The sequence below is a fragment of the Ailuropoda melanoleuca genome, chromosome 12, assembly GCF_002007445.2.
Source record: "Ailuropoda melanoleuca isolate Jingjing chromosome 12, ASM200744v2, whole genome shotgun sequence".
Taxonomy (NCBI): domain Eukaryota; kingdom Metazoa; phylum Chordata; class Mammalia; order Carnivora; family Ursidae; genus Ailuropoda; species Ailuropoda melanoleuca.
In genome coordinates, this window is record NC_048229.1 from 80124236 (window position 1) to 80149173 (window position 24938).

A 24938-nucleotide genomic window follows, 5' to 3' on the forward strand; every position below is an offset into this window, starting at 1 on the left:
ACAGCAGAGCATGCCAGGGGGTTAGGAGAACATCATGGAGAGCCCAGTGCCAGTACTGGGAAGAAGGTGAAAGGCAAATAGGAGAGAGCAAAGTGCCTGCTTGTGGGTGTTGACCCCTAGTTTGGAGCCCTGCGTCTCTCTGGCCTCAGGCCACCCAAGGGCCGGCACCAGGCCATGCTGTGTGTATGCACAGGGAACAAACGGCAGGTTCAAAAGTGCAGAGACGGGAATTAGCCAAAGCACTGCTAGGACGGAGGGGCAGGTGAGCAGGTGACCCCTTTCTGCCCGGGGATCCTGGAAAAGCAGCCGGGGCCCGCTTGCCACAAACAGACACGGTTCGGTGCAGATCTGTTCTGTCTGCAGTATGATGTCCTGGCTGGCGCTCTCATCTCAGCGTAAGTATGAATGGTGCCCCTTTCACGCACCAAGTGTCCACACCGGCACAGAGAATGCGGTGGGCACCTTGACCATACAACTGGTAGTATTCTCAGATGCCAGATAACAAAAAACCCTACTTTGCACCAAACAGTAGTTTATTTCTCTGGACACTTTTGCTGTGAAATGGACAATTGAGGGTTTGTATGGGATGATTTTAATTTCTGTGTGGGGGGAGGTTTAAGCTTATACACTTCAGAGGGTCAGGGATGTCATGACTTACCATAGAATCCTGGAATCTTAGATCTGGAAAGCCCCCCCCCGCCCCGCCCCATGCACCTTGGGTCCACATGTGGGCTCCCGAGGACCCTGTGGGCCCCATGCTCAGATCACTCTGGAGCTGAAGCTGACTCTCTGATGGCCCGTGAGTTCAACTGCCTTGGTTGCAAGCATCAAAACCCAACTCTGGGATATTTGTGCTTCTCTTCCACGGAGTGATGTTGGACAGGGGCCCACCCTGGGGCAGCTTCCTCCACTCGTTCGTTCATTCATTCATTCATTCATTCACCTCTGCCTCAGTCTCCTCATCAGTAGGGTAGGGGGAGAGTAGCACTAACTCTGCTGTGAAGTCGTCAGTGTTCAACGACGTACTTAGGATACAGCACTTCCATCACCATGCGCCGAACTCAGCGTTCCAAGCCCTGGCTGAGCCCTGGCTGAACCAGCTTCCCGACGTCGGTGAGCCCGACCGCCGCACCCCGTGGGCCCCCCGCGCTCTCAGCGGCATGTCCTCGGCCGTCCTCTCTGCCTGCTGTAGGTAGACCGCCTCACTGGCTGGCCCGTGGTTCTGGGGTCTCCCCGTCCCCCCTGCAGCCACACGGCAGGGCTCTGCTGTATTTAGAGGTTGTTGCCGGCCCCGGCTGTCCTGCACGTCCCTCACAGCTGACTCAAACATCATCTCCATTACCCTGTTACAGCACAGACTGGAATCTCTGCCATTGAGAGGCATATAAAAGCCATTTACGTGCATGTGATGGAAAATATCTGAAGCAGGTCCAAGGTGAAAAGTGAGTCTCTATCTGTCTCAGAGTGAACTCCTGATAGCAGTTTCTTGTGGCTCTTTCTGGAAATTTCCATGTCAAATAATCCTACGTGTATATCTCAGTATTTCTAATACAGGAGATAATCATATCCTGTGTAGATATGTATATGTGTGTGTATATATATAGTCAATAATGATCATCAATGAATTCTTGCATCAGTGGTTTTTAAAATCTTATTTATTTATTTATTTGACAGAGAAAGAGAGAGACAGAGAGAGCATGAGCAGGGAGCCCGCCGAGGGGGCTCGATCCCAGGATCCCAGGATCACGACCTGAGCCGGAGACAGACGTTCTACCAACTGAGCCCCCCAGGTGCCTTTACGTTAGTGTTTTTTGCTCTTTTTTTTGAACTATAGAATATTCCATTAGAAGATATACCATAATTTACCAACTCACTCCCCTTACAGACAGCCTTTGTTTTTTGTCTTATAAATAACACTGCACTGAGCATCTTCAAATGGAATTCTCAGGTCTGACATCTGTGGGTCAATGGATAAATGTATTGGAACGGATGATACATGTGCCAACTTACTCTCTTGAGAGAGTGTACCGTGTTTTATTCTTGCCCGCTCTCCTTGTATTTTGAGCCAAAAAGCCTCATGTTTATCCAACCAGCGCCTTCTAATTCCTTAGCATCTCCTTTGCACGGAACACCAGTCAGTGGGCTCCATATGATCTGTAATTATCTGTCAGAACTGAAAATTTCTCACATGGAGTCACGATGGTTAATTTTGTGTCATTTTGGTTGAGCCACAGTGTCAAGGTGTTTGGTTGAACGTTATTCTGGATGTTTCGGTGTAGGTGTTTTTTGGATGTAATTAACGCTTAAATCAGTGGACTGTGAGTAAAGCGGATTATCCTCCCTGTATGGGTGGGCCTCACCAAATCAGTCAAAGGCCAGAATAGAACAAAGACTGACTACCCCTGAGCAAGAAGGAGGTCTGCCAGCACTCTGCCTTTGGGCTCTGCAGATGTCCCCAAGTTTCCAGCTTGCTGACCACCCCCCCCCACACACACACCTTTCCCCATCAGATTTTGGAGTTGTTAAGCCTCCCAGTCCATGAGCCAATTCCAGACCATCCCTTAAGGTGGAGGAAGAAAAGACGGGGATTTCTATCTTTACTTTGTCTCTCACTGGTTATAGTGTCTATTTTACATGTTTCATGGAGCACAGAGTGTCACACCTAATACACAGGTATGATTTATTTGTAAATACACTTGAGTTCAAGGGCATGCCAAGAGCTTTTTACTGAACTGAGTTTGTGATCAAAGTACGGAGCTTGCTGTTCTCTGAGACCGCTTGGGTTTCTTGGCATCGCTCTCGCCAGATGGGGCTTTATTCTTACATGACAGAAATTCAAATCCTTTCCTAAATGCACCAGCATGCTCTCCAAAGTACTTCAAGATCCCCAAATGATACAATGTCCATAAAGAAATTCTATTTCAGCTGAAAAGAAGAGGAAATAGGAGTCCTATTTGGACTATTTTGTCCTGATTGGACAAAAATCTTGAAAATATGTGGAAGTGTCTATGTGTATTTCATTTGCAGCAATTTCCTTTGTTCTCCATGGATTTTTTATAGCATAATTTTGGGCACACATTTTTATTGATTTTATGGATTTATAAACCTGTTTCCCTGATCCGACGAGCCCAAGGGGATGCTCTGTAGCGGAAACCTCGTTTTCATAAGGATGTTAAGACCCAGCAGTGCTTTTGTGATATTCATCACCTGCCCGGCATGATTACACCATATCCTGAGTCAGATAAAAACCAACGCATCACGGCAGCCTGGGAGCCCAACACAAACATTTTCTCCACCTTTGCTGAAACATACTCAGCCCCTCCTTCCAGAAAGCACGAATCAAGAGCTTCCAGGAACAAAGCAGCACCGCTGGACCGACATCAATGTCGACGTCACTGCTCACACGTGTTTGGGTGTCTGTTTGGGTCTCATGAGAGCCCTGGGACACACATGCTGGGGCAGGTGTTGTGTAGCCCTGTCTGACACCTGGCCGCTTTCTTCTGAGAACACCATCTGACAATCACCTGAGTTTTCCCGGGACACTAGCCCTCCCCCAGTGGCCGTCCGTGGTCATGCTGACGCCTGTCCCTGATGTATCTCAGGTTCGGCCAATCAGAGAGAAAGTAATTTACGGGTAAGCAGAGCTGACCCATGAGCGTTAGCCCTGGGAGTTTTGCTGCAGTCACAGGGGAGGAGGCACTATATCTCGGTGACGATCGTTAAACTGGTGAGATTTACACTGTGCACAGTTGCTGGGAACCCTTCTTCAGATCTTGCCCAAGAATGGAGAGGAAACTGAACCCAGGGATGGGAAGGCTGGAGAAGGAGGGAGAGAGAGTTTGTGTGAGACAGAATGTGACAGCGCTTCGACCGAGTGATTCCTATTCCTCTATCCTGAAGTTCTCTTCCAAACTTTTCAGTTACGTGAGTCAATGAGTTCCTTTTATTTTATTCAGCTAGTGCACACTTGCCCTGTATTCCAAAGGGCCCTAACTGAGTAGGCACTTTGGTCTCCATCCTGCAGATGAAGGAACTGAAGCTCAGGGCAGTGAAGCATATTGTCTAAGTTCTCCCTGGCTGGAAAGTGGCAGAGGCAGGGCTCATGTATGTGGCCGTGAGCTCATTATCTCATTGAGCCTTGGCTCAACTGTCTCCTGGCTCTTTGCTTCCACGGGCCTGCCCATAAGGTGCGTAATCAGCGCATGCTGCGTTGCAGAGAAATGGCCAGTCACCTATTCCAAATGCTTACCTGGTACAAGGAAATATTTGGTTTGGAATAAAAAGTGTTCATGGAAGCCTACACCCCAGTTATCTACTGCTGTCTGACAAATCGCCCCAAGGTGCGGTGGCTAAAGACAGCATTTACTGGGCTTACACATCTGCAGTCTGGGCAGGGCTCTGGGGAAAGAGCTTGTCTCTGCCCCTGGAGGCATCCACTGAGATGGCCCAGCAGGGGCTGGAGGACACACTTCCCGGGCGGTGCACCCACCAGGCTGGCGAGGTGGAGCTGGCTGTTGGTTCCTCTCTATGTAGGCCTGAGTCAGGAAGTCTGCATTTGCTCACCCAGAACGAGGAGGGGCGTCATTTAGGGTGTCAGACAGGTTCTTCAATAAAGTCAAATGTGGAGTTAATATGAGACCCAGCAGTTCTGTCCCTGGGTACACACCCACGAGAAATGAAAACGTATGTGCACAAAGACACTCGTACGCAAATGTTCACAGCAGCGTTATTCACAATAACCAAAAAGTGGAAATTACCCAAATGTTCACCAACGGATGAGTGGATTAAAAAAAACAGTATCAGCAAATGCAGTTATTCAGTCATAAAAAGGAACGTGGCGACAATGGTCGAGGCCTTGTGGGACTGGTCAAAGAATACCCAAATCCGTCCGTGGGATAGAACAGAGAGCCCAGAAACAGACCCCCATAAAAACAGTCAACTCGTCAATGACAGATGAGCAAAGGACTACGATGAGCAAAACCAGTCTTCTCAACAAGTGGCACTGGAACGACTGGGCATCCCTGTGCCAAAAAATCAATCTTGAGCAGACCTCACGCCCTTCACAAAAATTAGTCACAGACCTACATGTAAAATGCAAAACTAAAAACTCCTCCAAGATGACCCAGGAGAACATCTAGGCGACCTTGGGTGTGGTGACGACTTTTCAGACACGGCACCAAAGGCGCGGTCCAGGAAAGATCATGGATCAGGGGGACTTCACTGAAATGAGCAACGTCTGCTCTGTGGAAGACACTGTCAAGAGGATGAGAAGACAAGTCACGGACTAGGACAAAATATTTGCCAAAGGTACAAAGAAGGTATACACCACCGAGAATGAACTCTGGGTGAACTCTGGACTCCATGCAACCACAATGTGTCATGGTATGTTCACAAGTGGTCCCAAATATCCCACTCTGCTGGGGGATGCTGACCATGGGGGAGGCTTGTGTGTGGAGGGGCAGGGAGCGTATGCGATGTCTCTGTACTTTTTTCATCAACTTTGCTGTGAACTGAAAACTGCTCTAAAAACTTAAACTTATTATTTAAAATAAATAAATAAAAAGATGTATGGCGCTGACACGCGCTGCACCAGGGATGGAAGAGGCCTGACAGCATTACGCTGAAGGAAAGGGGCTGGGCTCAAAGGGCCACATGTTGTAGAATGCCATTTGTATGCAGTGTCCGGAACCGGCAAATCCGTAGACACGGAAAGTAGACGAGGGGTTGCCGGGGCTGGGCCTGGGGTAGTGATGCATAATGGGGATGCACTGCTTTTGGGGAGGACGAGAAGGTTCTAGAATGAGTTAGTGGTGGTGGTTGCAGAACATTGGGAATGAACTTAATGCCACTGAATTGTACATTTAAACGGTTAGAACGGTAAAGTTTATGTGATGTGTATTTAACCAGTATAAAAAAAAAAGGGGGGGGGAAGCAGTCAACAGGTTTGGCAAAGTGTTGACAGACCAGTGGGTTATTTCGTGACTTAGACAAAGGCACAGCATCAGCACCTACGGAGCAGCCCATAGTGGCGGCTGTTAATGCGTTATCAGCAGTCGTAGTGGCGCCGGAGTCCTTGGCGTAGATGCGCAGTTTTACAAAAAAAAACCTCAGGTGAGCATCCTCTCTGTGCCAAATGCCGTGGTGAGCACTTTCCACGGTCAATTTCAAAATTTAGACACAATCTGCGGAGTAGATTCTATGGTCCCACTTTGCAGATGAGGACACTGAGGCCAGGAAGGTCACGTTACTGATCCGGCCACACCGAGGCATGTGAGCTGGGCGTGGAGTGCACGTCAGGCTGAGCTCAAAAGCACGTGATCTCACAGATGACTTCCGTGAGATCTTACCGCCCCGTTTTCTAGGGGCGGAAACCGAGGAACTGGATGTTTCGGCAGCTTTCCCAGATTCACAGGACATCACAGCCATGCAGCAGCGACTGAGCAGAGCCCTTAGCTCTCAAAAAAATTAAAAAAAAATTCATTTTCCAGCTTTATTGAGGTACAATCGACAAACACTGCGGCGATTTTATACATGTCTACATTGCGAAAGTGTTACCACAGTCAGGTAAATTCACAACTCCACCACCTGACACAGTTAGCACGGTTCTTGCGGTGAGAGTACCTGAGCTCTTAGACACTTTCCAACACACAACGCGGCACCACCGGCTGCACGTTAGACCCCCAAATGCCCTCAACTTAAAACTGGAAGTCTGTACGCTGTGAGCAAGAGATCCCGGGTCCCCCACCCGCCGGGCCCAGCTAACCACAGTTCTACTCTCTGCTTCTATAAGTTTGACTTTTTTAGCTTCTACATGCAAGTGAGACCACGCAGGGTCTATCTGTCTGTCTGCCTGGCTTACTTCACTCAGCCCGATGCCCTCTAGGTTCGTCCACATTGTCACAAATGGCAGGATGTCCTTCTTTCTCGTGGCTGAATAATATTCCATTTCTTATCTATGCCACAACTTCTTTATCTGTTCATCCCTTGATGGACACTTAGCTCATTTCCATGTCTTCCTCCTGGGAAGAATGCTTCAGCGTTATCTCTTGTTTTTATTTCCTTTGGATACTTACCCAGAAGTGGCTGCTAGGTCAGAGAGTTCTATCTTAACTTTTTGAGGATCCTCCATACTGTTTTCCACAGTGACTGCACCAGTTTGCACTCCCACCAACAGTGCATGAGGCTTCCTTTTCCTCCCCCCTCACTGACACTTGTTATCAATTGTGCTTTTAATAACAGCCATTTTCAGAGGCGGGACATGATACCTCATCGTGGGTTTAACCTGCGTCCTCCTGATGACCAGTGATGGTTCACGTACCTGTAGGTCTTCTTTGGAAAAACGTCTACTCAGGTCCTCTGCCCATTTTAATACCCCCCCTCTCTTTTTTGCTATTCAGTTGTATGAACTCCTTATATATTTTGAGTATTAACTGATTATCAGATGTATGGCTTGTAAATATTTTCTCCCATTCTTTAGGATGCCTTTTCAGTGTGCCATACGAAACCTTTTTAGTTAGTTGTAGTCCCACATTTGTCTGTTTGTTTTGTCTTGCCTCTCTTGCCTGTAATTTTGGTGTCATATCCAAAAAATCACCACAAAGATCCATATCAAGGAGCTTTTTTCCAATGGTTTCTTCTAGGAGTTTTATGGTTTCGTCTTATCTTTAGGTTTTTAATCTATTTCGAGTTGATTTTATGTATGATGTAAAATGGGTGTCAAATTTCATTTTCCCCAACACCATTTATTGAAGAGACTGTTCTTTCTGCATTGTGTGTTCTTGATGTCCTTGCTCAAGATTAGTTGACCGAATGTGCATGGGTTTATTTCTGGGCTCTTTTCTGTTCCATTGGTCTCTGTGTTGGTTTTTATGCCAGCATCATACTGTTTTGGTTAGGGTAACTTTGCGATAGACAGTAGTTTGAAATCTGAAAGTGTGATGCCTCCAGTTTTGTTCTTTTCTCTTAGGATTGCTCCATCTGTTTGGGGTCTTTTGTGGTTCCATACAAATTTTAGGATTGTTTCTTCTATTTTTGTGGAAAATACTCTTGGAATTTTGTCAAGGATTGCATGGAATCTGTACATTGTTTTGGGTAGTATGGACATTTTAACAATATTAACTCTTCTGACCCATACACATGGGATACCCTTCCATTTTTTGTGTGTCTTCTTCAGTTTCTTTCATCAACGTCATATAGTTTTCAGTGTACAGATCTTTCACCTCCTTGGTTAAACTTATTCTTAACTATTTTATTATTTTGATGCTATTGCAAATGGGATTGTTTTCTTCATTTCTTTTTCAGATCATTCTTTGTTAGTATATAGATTTTTGCATGTTGTTTATAAGTTCTGACAGTTTTTTTCTGGTGGAGTCTTCACTGTTTTGTTTCATGTTATTTGCATACAGAGACAATTTAACTTCCTCCCTTCTGATTTGGAGGACTTTTACTTCTTTTTCTTGCCTAATTTCCCTGGCTAGGGCTTCCAGGACTCTGTGGAATGGGCACCCTTGTCTCATTTTTGGTCTCAGAGTTAAAGCTTTCAACCTCTCACCACCATGGCGTGTGACGTCATCCATAAGCTTGTCACACATGGCCTTTATTATGTTGAGAGTTTTTATCACAAAGGATGTTGAATTTTGTCAAATGATTTTTCTGCCTCTATTGAGATGATCATATGGCTTTCATTTAACATAGTGTGTCACATATGGGTAGGTATGTTTCCCTCTGTGTTCCTGGGTGGGTGGGACTGTTCCTGTACCAGGTACAAGTGGCTAGAGCTGGGTCTCAGGGCTGCTTCAGGAAGGCTTCAGCCATGGATGGCCCTTAAATTATCGTTGCTGTGGGGGGATGGGACGGGGAAGCTCCTATTCCACCACATTGCTGACAGACTTCCTGGTCCTTAAATCTCTTGGTGGACCAGAACATGTGGCTGCGGTGGCATCCATGCCAGTGGGGGACGAGCCTACAGGGGGAGCTAGTGCTACTTCTTTCCATTTGCCTGAATTATCCTATGGGCTCTAGTTCCAGGACTCCACTTTATCCCCGAACCTGATCGCTTGCCAGCAGGTGCTTCTGTGTGAAGCAAAAAAAGGTATCCTAGAGTAGGAGAGGAATTACAGAATGTAAAGAGACACTATTCAGGGTAGTCTCCACAACCATGCATGGTGGCCGGTGGCTGGTAGTGCCCAGAGTTCCCCATCTCAGGGAACGGTACTTCCATCCACCTGGTTTTCCATAGTTACAGGCCCAGGTGGCATCCCAGATGCCCCTCTCCCTTAACCTATGCCCCTATCGGGTTTATGGTCAAGTCCTGTTGATTTCATCCCATGATATCTCTTAACACTGTCCACTTCTCTGCCTCTCAGTCTCCACTGTGACCACTCTAGTTCAGGCCTTCATCATCTCTTGCCAGGACCCCTGCCACAGCCTCCTCGAGTGGTCTCCCCAAATCCACTTAGGAATCTTTCTCCCCACCCCCAATTCATTTTTCAACATTCTAGCTAGAGTAACTTTTGAAAATGCAAATTTGATCGTATCTACCCTTGTCCCAAACCTTATAAAGGCTTTCCATTATTTTAGGATCAAAACAAAACTCGTCCCTTGGCCAACAAGGACCTGCATGGCCCATATCCTAACTACCTTTCCTGCCATTATCTCACAACATTTCTCTTCAAGGCTCTAGCACTGTTTTGGCTGTGTGACCTGGATGTATTGCTTAACCAAGAACAGGGATTATAATATGTGCCTAGCTCAAGGCATGGCAACTTAACACATTGGTAATATGATCATTTCTTGAGTCAGACCTTCTGCTAAACCCTTTACAAAGTCTACCTCATTGAATCCTCCCAATATCCCCATGAGCTGTGAGTCTGAAGTGCCGGTTTCCGGAGGAGGTGGTGCAGGCTCAGAAGCCCTCAGCAATGTAGGCTGCCACAGGAGAGCTTAAATTCCAAGCCCAGGTCAGGTCAATTCAATGTCCCTGCTCTTGTAGACAATAGTACTGTTTTCTAGGCTTTTCTTGGGCAACTGGGAGTTTCATGAATACTTGACTTCTCTCCATCCTAGCAACATCTTCAGGAACAGGCCCCTTCTACAGAATTCCAGGATTTGCTTGAAGTGGGCAAAACACAATTTTGAAGAAGGGGCCTTTGAGATCTTTGCAAATGCCCAGTGCACACACATGGAAGGGGTCCCCCATTTCTGGTGCCATTCAGGCCAGAGTGCACCTTCCTCTCTTTTCATAAAGCCCCCACTAACATGGCACTAGTCTCATTAACTCCAGAACCTGAACTGGATGATGATGATGATGATGATGATTTTTGAGAGAGAGAGAGAAAGAGAAGCAGAGAGAGAGAGAGAGAGGGAGACAGAGAGAAGGGGCAGAGGGAGAGGGAGAGAGAGAATTTTAAGCAGGCTCCACACCCCACATGGAACCTGAGACTCAATCTCACCACCCCGAGATCATGATCTGAGCTGAAATCAAGAGTCAGATGCTTAACGGACTGAGCCCCCCCGAGTTCCCTGGACTGGATTCCTGTATGAATTGACTGGCAAGGAGGAGGGCCCTCTGCAATAAGGACACAACCCTTCATTGGTAAACAGCTGTCTTTGCCAATTTCCAGCTATTTAATTATTTTTAAAACCATGGTTAATCAGCTAGATGTCGATACTGAGTAACAATTTCCTCTATTTGAACTTCCTGGGCAGCAAAATGAAAAATAAATAAATCTGAATCATCAAAAACAAAAAAGAGAAATCCAGGACTCTGGCATAAGTACAATTACAATTTTGACTGGCTTAATTTCTGATGATGACTTAGCAGTGGCTTGGAGCCCAGCAGTGTGCAAGGCCTGGCCAGGAAGAAGCCAGCAACCCACACCTGCAACGGGGCTACAGACAAGGACTTGCTGATATTTTGAAATAATATGAAAAATATCAGTCTATTAACTGCTTTGTACTCAGATATTCACGTGTCCATGTTAAGAATTCTTAGTTTAGTGTTTAGATTGGCTATGGTTGAGGCAGAGGTGGGGATAGAAGGCATGGCTCTGTTTTGCCCCTACTCATCCCTCAGGATTTGTGTGGTTAGCTTCTGCCACCCTTTTCCCCACCAGGGGCAGATTCTAGACCAGAGCGTTTTAGATTCCAAATTCTGCTTTTGTCTTTTTCTAGCAATGTGACCTTGCTGAGCAATTTTCCCTCATCTCTACACAGGACAATTCTCATTTCAATGCGAATTATCTTTTCTTTAAGGCACCTTTCCTGCACAGCCAACCCAATGAACAACCCGCCTCGGTGGGTCCCCAAGTGTTAATTCTGAAAGAAACTCGAACTAGCAAGGTTACCCAAGGTCACACAGCTCCTTACCGCCCTGAATCAAGTTTTTATCATTGGCAAAAAGGGAAGTGGGCAAGAAACTTAGAGAAACAGTAAAGCATTTCTTTTCCAAATGAAAGTAGCTCCACAGTCTCGTTTTTGGATGATTGAAAGAGTTCTTGCTCGTTGTAAACAAGTCAGAAAACCAGAGGCTAGTATAAAGAAGAAAACTAAAAAGCAGGGGAATGCCAGCATGGGTGAAGAACAGCAGTGGTACCAGTAAGCAGGAGTAACGTTTCCGGGAATTGTCTACAGCCAGGAATCCTTCCCTACGAGTACCAACAAACGCGCACTTACGCTGTATGCGTGTAACACAGACACATCCATACTGTATATCCCTGTATGACACAGCTTACACATTACATACGCCCGGAACATATGACGTGTAACATGTTAGTTACACATGGAACAGGTCACATCACTAACGCACATTTTTTCCCCACGCGTGAACGCTGGGAAGTGGGAACCCGAGCATCAGCTATTACTTGGGGGCACCCCTCTGGACCCGCAGCGGCCGCGGCCCCTGCCTCCCAACTACAAGTCCCAGCAGCTGCGGTCGCGGAGGCCGACGGGAGACCGGAGTACGGAGAGACTACAAGTACCGGCAGGCTTGGAGCACACGCAGGGACTACGATTCCCAGAAAGCATCGCTAGCAGCTCGCGCAGCGCCCTCCGGGATATGTAGTCGTCGCGGGGAGCTAATTCCTATTCATTCATCCTCAGAAGAAACGTACATTCCTCTCACGGTCCACCGACGCGACTTCTCACTGGGCTAACGAGGAGACGGAGCTCACGCCAGGGAAGTAAGGTTCCTGAGAGGCCACAACCGTGGCGCGGCAGGAGGACGCGTGCGCATGCTCAGCGCTTGCCGGCGCGGACGAAGGCGCGCGCGGGAGGCCTGGAGCGGCAGGCCCCGCCCCCTCGCCCCGTTCCCTCGTCTGGCGCGTCCCACTTGGAGAGCCTGCGCAGACGATGCAGGGCGGCGGGCCGCGGGGAGGGACTCGCGGCGCCTGCGCAGAGTGGCGGCTTCTCTCGCGAGGACGGACGCCATTATCGCATCTCCCCGACAAACACCACGAGAATTCCGCAGCCCACACGGTAATTGCAGCTCCCGCAGCCGGTCGCGTCTCCACCTCCCCCTTCCCGCGGGGCGAGAGCGAGAGCGAGAGCGAGATCTCCCCTCCTCCCTCCTCCCTGCGCCCTCCTCCGGCCGCCGCGCCCGCGCCCGCCGCCCCCGCCCGGGACACCCTGCGCNNNNCTCCCCCCCGGGGGGCCGCGCGCCTCGCCTGTGGGACGGGCGGGGGGGACGGGCCGGGCGTCCGCGGCTGCGCGCGGTGCCGGGCCGCCCCTGTCACTTGTCGGGGGCACGGGGAGACGACACTGCGAGCAAGGCCCGCGTCGGGGGTCGCTGTCAGGCCGACCTCCGCTCCGGCGTGTGTCCTAGGGCACCGGCAGGCAAGAGCGCACACCCCCACTTGGCCGAGGGCTCACGGAGGAAAGGAGGGGGTCGGTGCTGTCTGAGGGAGAGCCACGGGCCGCGAGGGAGGAGTTCGCGGTTTTGTCCCCCCACCTCTTCGGTTTGCCTTCTGAAGTGTGGCCTTAGGGTTTTGCTTCGAGCACCCCCTCCCCCCAAGTGGATGCCCATTTCTCCTCCACCGTGTGAGCACGTTGGAGACTCTGCCGTAATGGAGGTGGAGTGTTTCTGAAGACCTGAACGCTCCCTGAAGAGCTAGCTGCTCCCACGTGTGGGCTCCCAAGGATCGAGACTGTGCCTGGCCTGTGCAGGCACGGCCCAGCTTCGGGTCTGTTCGAGTGGGACAGCTAATTGCTCGCTATTCGAACTTACCTGTTCTGCCCGGAGTGCACCCCAAGGCCTGATGGTGTTGGTGAAACTAGCACTAAGGGAAGGTAGTCGATGGGAGGAGCCTGTCCTTTCCAAGGGGACACTTGGAACTGATGTTTGGGAGACAGGAAAATAACTTGGGGTAGTTGAGTGGTCCTCCGTAAGTGAGGGAAACAGGCAGTCAGAAAGGAGGTGGTCCGACCATTCAATAGTCAGCTTTTAGGGCCACCCTGGGTACAAATATCTAGTGGTAGGAAAACACGGAAACATCCCACAAGATTAGTTTTCTGTGTTTGGTTTCATTTTCCCTGTGTCTTGCAGTTAAAGTAAGAATATGTGCTTATGAGGTTGGATTCTGTCAACATCAGTTGGCTTTGAGTCTTTAAAAATGGCTGCCATGTATGGGTTCTGTGCTGTGGCTGGGACTGCTAACCATTTCCAGTGTTTCTCATCACAGGGATCCAGTGAGGTGGAGACTGTCACATTTTATAGATGAGGTGACTGAGACCCACAGAGCTTGAGAGACTTGTCCAAGACACACTGAGCCAAGGGTTTGAACTCAATCTGCCTGAGGTCCATGTTCTTAAAAAATAACACAGATAGCTAATATTTTAATCAAAGTAATTTGCACAGTAAAGCATTAGTGAACAACTTAGGTCGAGGAGCAACGCTCCCCTGTTTTACTCCTCAAAGACTTACATCTTTCTGTTGTTTGCTCAGGAAGGTCTCCGTAGGCCTGAAGAGTAAGGTGGTATTTTATTAGTTTTACACATTGTTGACTTTGTTGTTATAGGGTGATTTAGCTCTTGTATCATATCCCACCTTTTCTGTCTCCTTAATTCACTATGTTCAGTTAACTCAAATTGTTGAAGACCGAGCAAGTAAGTATTGTTTGCTTCGTGGCTGAGTAATAACATTTTTTCTCTTCTACAGCTTTTTTTTTTCTCTTGTTTGTAACCGCCTTTCTCTTTGCATTTTCTGTTCCTGTTGACTCTTTACATTGTTTTAAATTCTCAAGGATAATGTCAGATCTCTCCAACTTCCCCTCTTCTCCCCAGCCCTCTTATTGATTACTCCTTAGGCCAGTACAAGTATTCTGGTATTTTCCTTTATTATGTATCCAAGTTTGTTCAGGATTCCATGTTTTAATCTTGGCTTTCTTCATCATTTCAATTTCATTTCTGCTAAGTAGGCTTACTCCTTTTGGGTAACCCTTTAGGATCCTCTTTGGTGTTAAGACATTTTCAAAGTGCCCTAGGCTGTGGAGTCCCACTGCAGATGCTCTGTGCTTCTGGGGGCCTGCCCTGTGAAGCTCTGGGAAATTCTCTTGTATCAGTTGAGAATTGCTTCTGCATTTACTCTTTCTGTTATTTTGATGATGGACATCTTGGATTGACCCACTGAATCTTTTGTGTTTATGCTCTTCCCTCTGTCACTTTGTTCTCATTTTTGGGAGAGGGCTTCAGTTTATCTCCCAGTCCAGTTTAAAATTTTTTATTCCCACAATTGAAAATTACCAAGAGCTTATTCTTTTTTTGTTTTCCATGGTAGCTACTTGTATTTTGAATGTATTATCTTGACTTTGAGGATACCAATAAGGATTTTTTTCAATTCTTTTGTTCCTCTAATGTCACTGTCACCATCATCGTTTTAAAAATATTGTCTTCGTACTTAATATGGCAAATATTCCTTAAATATTGGTGATTATTGTTGTTTAAGGCAAGAGGAAATGCGCAGAGAGCTCTGACTCTGTGTGGCTCATTTTGAAAATGTGTGGATCTCTCCTTAAGTGATGGGGAACTCGTTACTGTATGGGACTTCAAGTGCCCTGTTGCAGAGACTTTTCCTCTGGGTCTTCAAACTTAAGAAAGACCCCTTTGATGTGGGGCTGGTCTACCTGGTCTAGGGAGGGTTCTTGTATAGCTTTTCTGTGCAGGGATCCAGTGTCTGTGAGCCGGCATAGCCCATGCTCCGCTGAGTACCCCAGCCTGCCACTGGCTTAGAGCCCTTCTTTGGCTGTACCCACTCCTGTGTGCTCCACATTGTGGTTTCCTTTGCCCTCATTAGATCCTTTGAGTCTCCCAGAAACTTGCAAAGTATCTTGCTTGTGTCTCGTTTTCTTTCTTGTGGGTTTATTATATGCAGTTAACAGTTATCTTAATGGGGTACACAGATCACGTTTGTGGCCAGTTGCTCACTGTGAGCAGGAATTCCAGAGCCCGTTCTTGTCATTCTGGTTCTGCTCTCCTGCCTCCCCGTGGCCTTGGTATTGGATGCCTTCCGTCGGTGGAATGGGTGGCCTGATCATTGTACCCCTGGCCATCTCTGTTGCGGTGTGGGCGGATGTTATGTGTTCCTGTTGGACGTTCTGGCTCTGCAGTGTTGGAGGCGTGCCAAGCTTAGCTGGGGAAGGCCAACCGTAGACAAATGTAGCAGAGGTGGTGCTTTCGGACTCTAAGGTCGCCTTGTCACACTAACTTCTCACGCCATGTCATTATATGAAGATAGCACTTCAGTGTGCCAGAGGTAAGGATTGCCTCTAGTTAAGCAGTGATGACTGTACTTGAAGTGTTATCTTGATGCATTTTAGTCAATCGTCCTTTGAAAGTTGTGCACAGTGAAATAAATAAGTCAGCTGCATCTGTCAGGGCCTAGCAAGGCCCACGTGAAGTGGTTCACGGGTCAGTGACCTCGCCGTCACTGGGTGTTTGAGAGAAAGGCAGACTCTCAGGCCCCCCCCAGACATACGGAATTACAATCTGCAGCTTCATAAAGTTTTCATTTTGAAGTAATNGCAGCTTCATAAAGTTTTCATTTTGAAGTAATTTTTTTTATTTTTTTTATTTTTATTTTTTTAAAGATTTTATTTATTTATTTGACAGAGATAGAGACAGCCAGTGAGAGGGGGAACACAAGAAGGGGGAGTGGGAGAGGAAGAAGCAGGCTCATAGCGGAGGAGCCTGATGTGGGGCTCGATCCCATAACGCCGGGATCACGCCCTGAGCCGAAGGCAGACGCTTAACCGCTGTGCCACCCAGGCGCCCCCATTTTGAAGTAATTTTAGATTTACAGAAAAGTTGCAGAAACAGTACAGACAACTTCCCTGTTCCTGTTACCCAGTTCCGGTAATGCTGACTTCTTACATAACCAGATAGCCTTATAAAAATTAGAAAGTTGACATCGGCACACTACTATTAACTAAACTACAGACCTAACTGAATTTCATAAGTTTTCCATTAATACCCTTTTTCTGTTTCAGGATTTAATCCAGGATCCCACTCTGCATTTAGTTGTCATGTCTCCTGAAGTCTCCTCCAATCTGTGATAATTACTTAGCCCAAAGTATATCTTCCAAGATATTTATAAATGACAAAGGGAAAAATGGTAACTTCACAGTGGAACACCCTGACAGATACCAACTTAACATCACCAGTAAGGACACATGCTATCACATACCCCGGTGTGATACCCTGAGACAGAAATCCATACCCATAGTCCAGTCATGAGAAAACCCAAAGTGAGGGTCGTTCACCAAAATCTGAACTTGTGCTCCTCAAAAGTATCCAGGTCTTGACAGAGAAAGACTCAGAATTTGCATTTAAAAATATTGCAGGGTGTGGTGTTTGCCCTTAGATGCTGAAGAAACACTTCCTGTGCTAGATGGTCGCCCAGGCAGTACGATAAAGAACCACAGTCTTGTTTTGGGGGTTGGCAAATGGGTGCTTCAGGCACAGGTTCTGGGTGAGCTTGTGGTGATGGTCTAGCTTAATAGCTGTCATCTCTCCGTAATGATCTTCATCCACCCTGTGTAAATCCTGACGAGCTGTACACATAAATACATGACCTACAAGACTGACTTTAAACGTGCATGTAACTTGACCAGTTCAGCTATTTTAATCTGGGAAAAATAAACATTCTCATTTTGAAGAAGCTTCTGGAGGAAAATAACAGCATTAAGGTTTTCAATGAGAATGTCAGATAAAAGCTTTAGAAAGTCCTCTGTGTAACAGGTAAATAAATACCCCTGTTGTGTTCTCTGACTTCATGTGTATGATGGTCATAAAAACAAGACCACGTGATGGATTTTTCATTGGAAGTACTCTGAACCATTCCAAAATGTTCATTTTTCTGGGGGTGTGAGGAGGAGTTTTAGGGAATTTGAGAGCAAGTATTGAGTGGGATCATACAACTGCAATTGGCTTTTAGAAAGCTACACTTGTTTTCTTGTTGGGGGCCAGTACCTGGAGCTCATTTTTGCTCATCACCGAGAATTAGAATCAGTAGTGACCCCTGCTTTTCAGGGTAGTGATAAAATATTTAACCCTTAGATTTCCCACTTCGGTCTTGTGCAGGCTGTGAGACCAGTAAAAATCAGAGCTTTAGCCAATGTCTCCTGCGGTCTTGGCCTTGCCTTTGGGCTCTGTTTGTTCAACGTCCAGGACTGTGCCTGGACTGCCCCTCTTGGAGGAAGTTCTTGAGCCCTCACCCCCAGTGCAGCGGTGAGGTGTGGTGTCCTCCTAGTGCACCAAAGTACGTCTCTTTAAGAGGAAGTGGAGCTTGGGATCAGCACCTGGAGCCTCCCGTGGCTTGAAACATAGGGGTGTTCTTGATTTAAAACTGTGATGGGAACGTTAACTTCTTAGTGTGTCCAAAATACTGTGACATCACGTGAAATTGATTCTTATTTTGAATTAATTTTTCTTCACCTTTCACTTCTACCTATGGTCAGAAACTGATTTGATGAAGTGTTTTGAACCATCTACCTCCACGGTGGGGTGGACAGTGAGATTCACTTTATGACTGTACGGAGCGTCACGTTGGAGGGGAGAGGTGGTGGTGGTGAACAGTGAATAACCGTGAGGTCAGATTGCTTACGGTGTAGAAGTGATGGAAGAATAATACCCAACAGAAAGGGCCAGAGAAGGCAGAGATGAGAACATGTTTTTAATTAAGTCGCTGACAAAGTAGATAGGTGGAACGGATGTACTTGTGGAAATTGACTACTGTTTCCTTGCCCTAGATTATTTTGTACTACCACTTAAAAGAGCTGTGCACACGCAGAGTACTGAAAGTGAAGGTGGGTTGGACAGAAGGGCCCCAGTAGGGATGGAGGCCTGGCCATGCGGTTGGGAGTGCCGTCAGGAAACCGGGACTGCATTGAGCCAATCAGGCTGGGGCCTCAGCAACTGTGGGCAGAATCCTGTACTGACAAGCTGTTTAGTAATAAAGATTTATATTCTGTGCTTCAAAAAATGCTGCTTGTGGTCTGTAGTGATTTTTCCTTTTTTCACAAGGTAGGAAATCATGAAATAACTTGAAGGAAAGTTGAAACTTTCTGAACTGGAAGGGGGTTTGAATGAAACGAGCAGTGAAAACTTGGTATGTCTATTGCTGGTGCTTCCTTGCTGCTGTCGGCTGTGTGTCCCTGGGTGTGGCCAGAGCCCCAGGCATCTTAGCCTCACAGAGCAGGGATAGACAATGAGCCTGCTGTCACTGTGGTGCAGCCCCGTGATCCCGACGGCAGGCACAGGGCCAGGATGCAGCTGTCTGCCGCCTCACCATCTTCCCGTGAACTCTCGTTGGCAGTAGCTGGGATGGGCCTCAGGAGCAAAGTGCTGCTTTAGGCTGCCTTGTATGCCAGAATGCTTTCTTGAAGATGTGGTGTGATTTCCTCGCACGTGTTTTTAGACCGAATTGGTCGAAGAAGTCTGAGTGTCCTGTTTACCAGCTAAAAGTTGTTGCAGCTGTTTGCAGTGAATTGGCTTTCTCGTTTTGTAATAAACATTTTATGGATTTTTAAGATTGTGACATTCAGCCAATTTTCACATTTTTTGCAAAGTGAGGGTTTATTATTTTAGATTTGTGTAATTCAAATTGATGTAAAATGCAATCATGCTATGTTAGGGAGGAGAAAGGAAACAGAAGGGGTGACTGGCATAAGATAATAGCAAGTACATACTGCTTGGGGTTCCCTTCAAGCATGGCTGCTGATAAAAAGTGCCGTTAGACTTGCTTCTTGAGTTCTCCTGGGGATCGTTCAAGAACTCAGTAATCGTGCTTTCCTCATTGGGATTTCTATGGATCCGCTCTAATATGAATCAGGCGTCGCTCCGTCCAGTGAAAGGTGGAGCAGGAAGAGCCAGCAGACACCTGGAGGCGGTTGAACCATCCTGTCATGGTGCAGAACGTCTTTCAGGAGCTCCAGATGACTTTTCTACAGTAATGGGCCCAGTTTCTTTATCCCTCAGCCTCGAGGCAGTTTCAAGATGTAAAGATGCCGCAGATGTCACTAAACACTTGGGAGCTCTAGGGCAGAAGTCAATAAACCTTTTCTGTAAAGGGCCAGATAAGGGAATGTTTTTGGCTTTGGGGTCTCTGTCACAACTGCCCAACTCTGCCCTTGGAGGGTGGAAGCCAGGATGGGTGTTGCTGTTTTCCAGTAAACTTTATCTACAGAAGTCAGCAAGATTTGGCCCCTGGGCTATCGCTTGTGAATCCGTGAGCTTTAGACTATAAATACTAATGCAACTGGAGAAATAAATCAGAGTTGGGGGTTCAGTAACAGAGACATGGTAGGAGTGCTTGAACTGGTGCCAAGGGCTGCTTCAAGTGCTGTCCTCACTTTACGGATGGTGCTGCGGTTCCCCAGCACCGTCACGCTATTACCCACACACTTACGAGACAGGGGTGATCTGGAAGAAGTCCACTGAGCCACCCCTTTCATCTGCTGAAGGCACTGAGAGTGTGGGTCAGAAACTTTGAGTCCATTTTAGGGAAATCTACTTGGAAGGTCAGTGGCAGCCTTTCAGAAATAGAACTAGTGATGACAAAATCATCTTCGGATGAGAATGCTTCCACCCATCCTTGCCGCCTTTCCATGGAGAAAAAGCCTCAACATCTCTTCATAGGAATTGGGTGGTTTCAGGCTCCGAAGTTGCAGGAATGGTACAAAGAACTGTGACAGTCTTCTAGATTCTCATGTGTTCCTGTTTTTTACTTGATTTATTTTCTCTCTTCTCTACAACTCTGTGTTTATGTGTATTCTTTTTTCCTGAGCCGTGTAAGATGTGATGCCCCTTTACTCTTAAATCCTTAAATGGCTGTTTCCTGTAAACAGTGGTATTCTTTTATGTAACCACAACATAATTACTGAAATTGGAAATTTATCATTGGTAAGGCTCTGTTATCTGAGCAACAGATCTAACTCGGATTTTACTAGTTATCCCAATAATGTCCTTTGTAGTAAAAGAAAAAGGGACTCTTACACACTTTGATGAATTTGTTTTTCCCCAAGAATATTTGCCCTGGCCCATATAATCAGAAGTTAGACCCACACTCCTTACAGATTACACGTTTAGTAAAATCAGATGTGCGAATTTATTGTTGACAGAAATCATTTTGAACCTTTTCTTTCTGCCCTTCTGATTAGAGAGAAGTGGAAAGACTGTCAGTAAAGAGGCAGAATGCTTGCTCCTTTTAAAGTCTACTCAGATCATTAGTTGCAAGTGTAAATCCAGTGTGATTAGAATGTGCTAAAATTGTGGGTCAGAAATGAGTATGACCTTACACAGTGTCATTTGCTAGATTTATTTTTAAAAAGGTTAAATTTACTAAGGTTGTTCTCAAGTATATATAATCCTATTGGGCTAGGTAAGAGTTGTTTTCCAAGGGTACCTATTCAGTGGTGGACCTGTTTTTTGTTTTGTTCTTTTTTTTTAAAAAAGATTTTATTTATTTATTTGACACAGAGACAGCCAGCGAGAGAGGGAACACAAGCAGGGGGAGTGGGAGAGGAAGAAGCAGGCTCACAGCAGAGGAGCCTGATGTGGGACTCGATCCCAGAACGCCTGGATCACACCCTGAGCCAAAGGCAGATGCTTAACGACTGCGCCACCCAGGCTCCCCTGTTCGTTTGTTTTTAATCAAACTAAATATTTTGGGTTTCCGAGTTGAAAATCGTCCCCCCCTTGAAAGTCAGGTTGTTATTGGGCTAAGGTGAAAACATCTGTGAGAGGCAGATAAATTATGTCATGTGGGGTTTTGTTTTGTTTTGTTGGGTTTTTTTTTAGATTTTTATTTATTTGAGAGGGAGCTTGAGAGAGTGAGAGCGAGCACAAGCGGGGAGGGGCAGAGGGAGAGGGAGGAGCAGACTTCCTGATGAGCAGGGATCCTGATGGAGGGCTTCATCCCAGGACACCGGGATCCTGACCTGAGCAGAAGGCAGACGCCTCACTGAGCCACCCAGGTGCCCTTATGTCGTGTGTCTTTAATCAAAATAAATCTTTTTAGCGTAGCGAATAGATTTTCTTAAAATTTAAAAGTAAGTTTAAATTGGAAATTATCTTAGCTCGTAGCAAGCCGTCCCTGCCTGAATTCGTGCCTGGAGTTCTGGTTTACTCGGCCCACTTTTTTGGTTCCCCCACTTCAGTGTGGATTGGAGTTCTGTGCTCCAGGTAGCAGATCTTGAGACGCTTCTGTGTTTAAATGGAGTCATCCTCACCAAAGGCATTTCAGCCCTGTCACTAATAGGGTTGTCTTAAGTGGGCTGGTTTCAAGGAGGGGGAGTGTTGGGATCTGAGGCCCAGAGCACCTTGTTCTGGCTGTTTGGCTCAGGGCACACTCTTCAATGTCTCCTCCAGGGGAAGGGCAGCCCCAGCCCCACGTGCCAGGGCCGTGTGGGGGCGGATGGGAGCATTCGGGAAGCCCTAGCTCAGCATTCACCAGGCTTCCCTCCTACGTGCCCTTTGTAGCCTGGACTCCCGAGTCCCCATCACATTTCACACAGGGTTCCTGGTGTTCTTGAGCGTAAGAGGAAGGTATTCTAGTTTAAGACGTTTGACTCCTAATGAGGCTTTAAAAAATTAAAATGTATATACATGCTTTTCGTGGACATTTTGCGTGGACTTTTTTCGGCCTTAGACCTGATCCAGTTCGTTCAGGGGTTCCACATGCAGTTTCTGTACTTCTTTGTATTGTTTTCCACGACTGAGTTTTGACTACACATCGAGAACTATGACTTGAGTAAAGCAGTGCCAAGATGCTGTATCTAGTACCAAGACCATAAACTTAGACCCCTGGCCCCCACAGTGTTACTGGCACGGGCTGTGTCTGGCACCGCCGAGCCCAGCCCCTGTGAGGGCTGTGCATGGGTCAGCCAGGGTCCCTGACATGACCTTCGCAAGCCTTCTTAGACTTTGTTTTCTGTTCTAGATCGTGTTAATCAGTTCTGTCTGGTTATCAGCCCTGCCTCTGAGGAACCGGTTGCACTTGCTTGACATGTTGTGTGGATCAGAAACCTCTAGAATTGTCCCTGCATCTGCCACCTGTCATGGTTACTTATTTTAATGACTGCTCAAGCTGGGAGTTAATCTTTTGTTTTCATGTTCCCTGGTTAGGATCACAAATTCCCTTAACATTGTGGCACAGGCTAGTTGTTTTGTTTGGTTTCTGTGAAATTGCGAGGTGGAAGGAGGAGGTCAGGGCACTGTAGTATCCGAATCCTTGCACTGATGACCACCCTCTTCCCCAGGCTTTGCAGCATGTGGCATTAAGCAGGAGGACCAGATGGGTGATGAGGATTTCAGTTTCTGGGGGGAGCTAGGAAAGATGGACGGATGCGCAGGCGCAGACACCAGGGAGGAAGAGCAGGCGTGGGTGATGGATCACGGGTAGGCCCCGTTAGCAGGACACCGGGGTTGCTGTGGGGCACGCGCTGCTTCCTCCCCATCCCCACCCCCGTGTCTTCGGGGCACTCTGCTCTCATTTCCCTTAGCAAACATTCACGGTGCATGTTTTACGTAAGGGGAGTGTTTAGAGATGGGCCTGCCTGTGAAATGGGGGTACAACGGGCTCCCATCCATGGTTGTGAAGCTTGAGGATGTAATGCTTCATATAGTGCTTAGGATTCAATACACGGCAGGCCCTGTCATTACTGTTACCAGCTGGGCATGGCTGCGTTCCAATAAAACTTTATTTGTAGACACTGAAATTAAATTTCATATAATTTGATGTCACAAAATAGTATTCTTTTGATTTGGCTCATGGGCTGTACAAAAGCAGGTGGAGGGCTGCATTTGGCTTCGAATGCATTTGTTGGGTGGATAAATAAAAGGAAGTCATGTAGAGGCAGACAGGGCAGAGCCAGATTGGGAAACGTTTGAAACCTGGATGGAGGAGTTTAGACATGACACTGTCTGTAGAGGAGGGCCAAGGAAGGAGCTCGAGCTGGGCTCTGAGAGGATGAGCCTTCTTTGGAAGAATGTTACTCTGGAGCTTATCTCCAGCGTGGATGAGAGAGCCTTGGCTTCCCGCCTCAGCTGTGTGTGGCTTTGGGAGGGACCAAGGGGACGCTCAGCCTGCCAGGTCAGTGGACCCAAGTTCAGGGTGTGTCAGGGAGATGGCGCTGTACGTCAGAGGGGTTGGAGGCAGCGACTCTGTGAGAGGCCAGTTCAGGGATGACAAGGCACCCAGCAGACCAGGTGCAGTGGGAGAGGGGAGGAGGAGGAGGAGGAAGGAAGGAAGTCAGGTCAGAATCAGCAAGCATGAAGAAGCCCTAGGGTCTGATGATGGTTGGATACTTAAGGGTAACAGAGCAAGGGAGTTCAAAAAAGTCTGCAGGTTCTTTGTGGGAGAGGTTGGGAGATGGGTGGTATCTCCTTGAGCAGCTTTCTTGGGGAAAGGTTAGTGTTGGCACAGGAAGAGTTCAGCTTTGGAAGTGTTAGAGTGGATTTTATTGTCACGGGCCATAGTGTGTTTGAAATACGGGCTGAGAGGGCAAGGTGGGACATGGAGATTCGGAAGGGATGGGGATTACTCCCCATTGTTGACATGTGAGCCTGCTGGCCGCTCTGGGAGCCCATGCCTTCCATCCATCCTTCCAGCATCCCGGGTGTTGTCTCCTGGGAGCTGGGAAGGGGCCTCGCTAGGGCCCTGCGGCGTGTGGGTCAGTTGGAAGCAGGTGGATGGATGTGCTCTGCCCTGGAAGGGGGGTAGACTTCGCGGGAGGACAGAGGTACCCGGAGAGGGAGGAAGACATGGAAGGGATGGTGCCCAGAGGCAGCCAGTGATCGATACAGGGCTCTTGTCTGCTCCCTTGGAGAAAAGCTCCGGTCTGACAGTGAGTTTGGAAACCATATTGGTTTTTTGGGATTCAGAGGGAGAGGGAAGAGACATCGTGGATGGGCATGGGTGAGAGTTCTGGAATATGGTTTAGGAGTTTGGCACAGGAGGGATGTGATGGTAGCTGGGGGGCAGCATAGTGGATTGGAAGGTTTTATTATTTTTGTTTTTTCTAAACATTTCCTTATTTTAAGGGCTTCTATCAGATACGTTGCAGAGTAGTATGTGGTGTTCTTGAGAACCCGCACAGTTTCCGCCACTGTCAGCAGCACACAGCTCCAGAGTGTGGGGCAGTGGCCGCCGACAGGGAGCGCCCCAGCCACTGCCCGGCTCGTCAGCACCAGCAGGGCCTATGGGCTCAGTGGTTCTGTGCTGCTTCTCCTACCTTTAACCTAGTGAAGAGTTTCTGGAAGAGAGCAGGGAGTTGGCACGTATGTGTCCTCCTTCTGGATTCACAGAGGGCTAGTATTTGGGGGTGTTGCTTTATCCATGTGTGCAGGCACAGCTGGGACATCCTGTGGGTTTGCTGCCAGACCTCTGCAGCAAAGTGAGCATTGCAATAAAGTGAGTCATGTACGTCTCATGGTTTCCCAGCGCATAG

General features: G+C 47.5%; 1 protein-coding gene across 6 annotated transcripts in view; it reads left to right on the forward strand.

The window, feature by feature from the left end:
* The first annotated feature begins 12332 nt into the window (after positions 1 to 12332).
* The window catches only part of BANP (BTG3 associated nuclear protein), a 128274-nt gene continuing 115668 nt past the window's right edge, over positions 12333 to 24938 (forward strand). For 5 of the 6 annotated variants that reach the window (XM_019803550.2, XM_011229551.3, XM_002913376.4 and 2 more), the window contains exon 1: positions 12333 to 12474. In XM_019803550.2, coding sequence (XP_019659109.2) covers positions 12349 to 12474 — 126 coding nt within the window. In that variant the 5' untranslated portion in view covers positions 12333 to 12348. Of the gene's footprint in view, positions 12475 to 12704; positions 12832 to 24938 lie in introns of those variants that run through there. The other variant, XM_019803560.2, reaches the window with a different exon arrangement.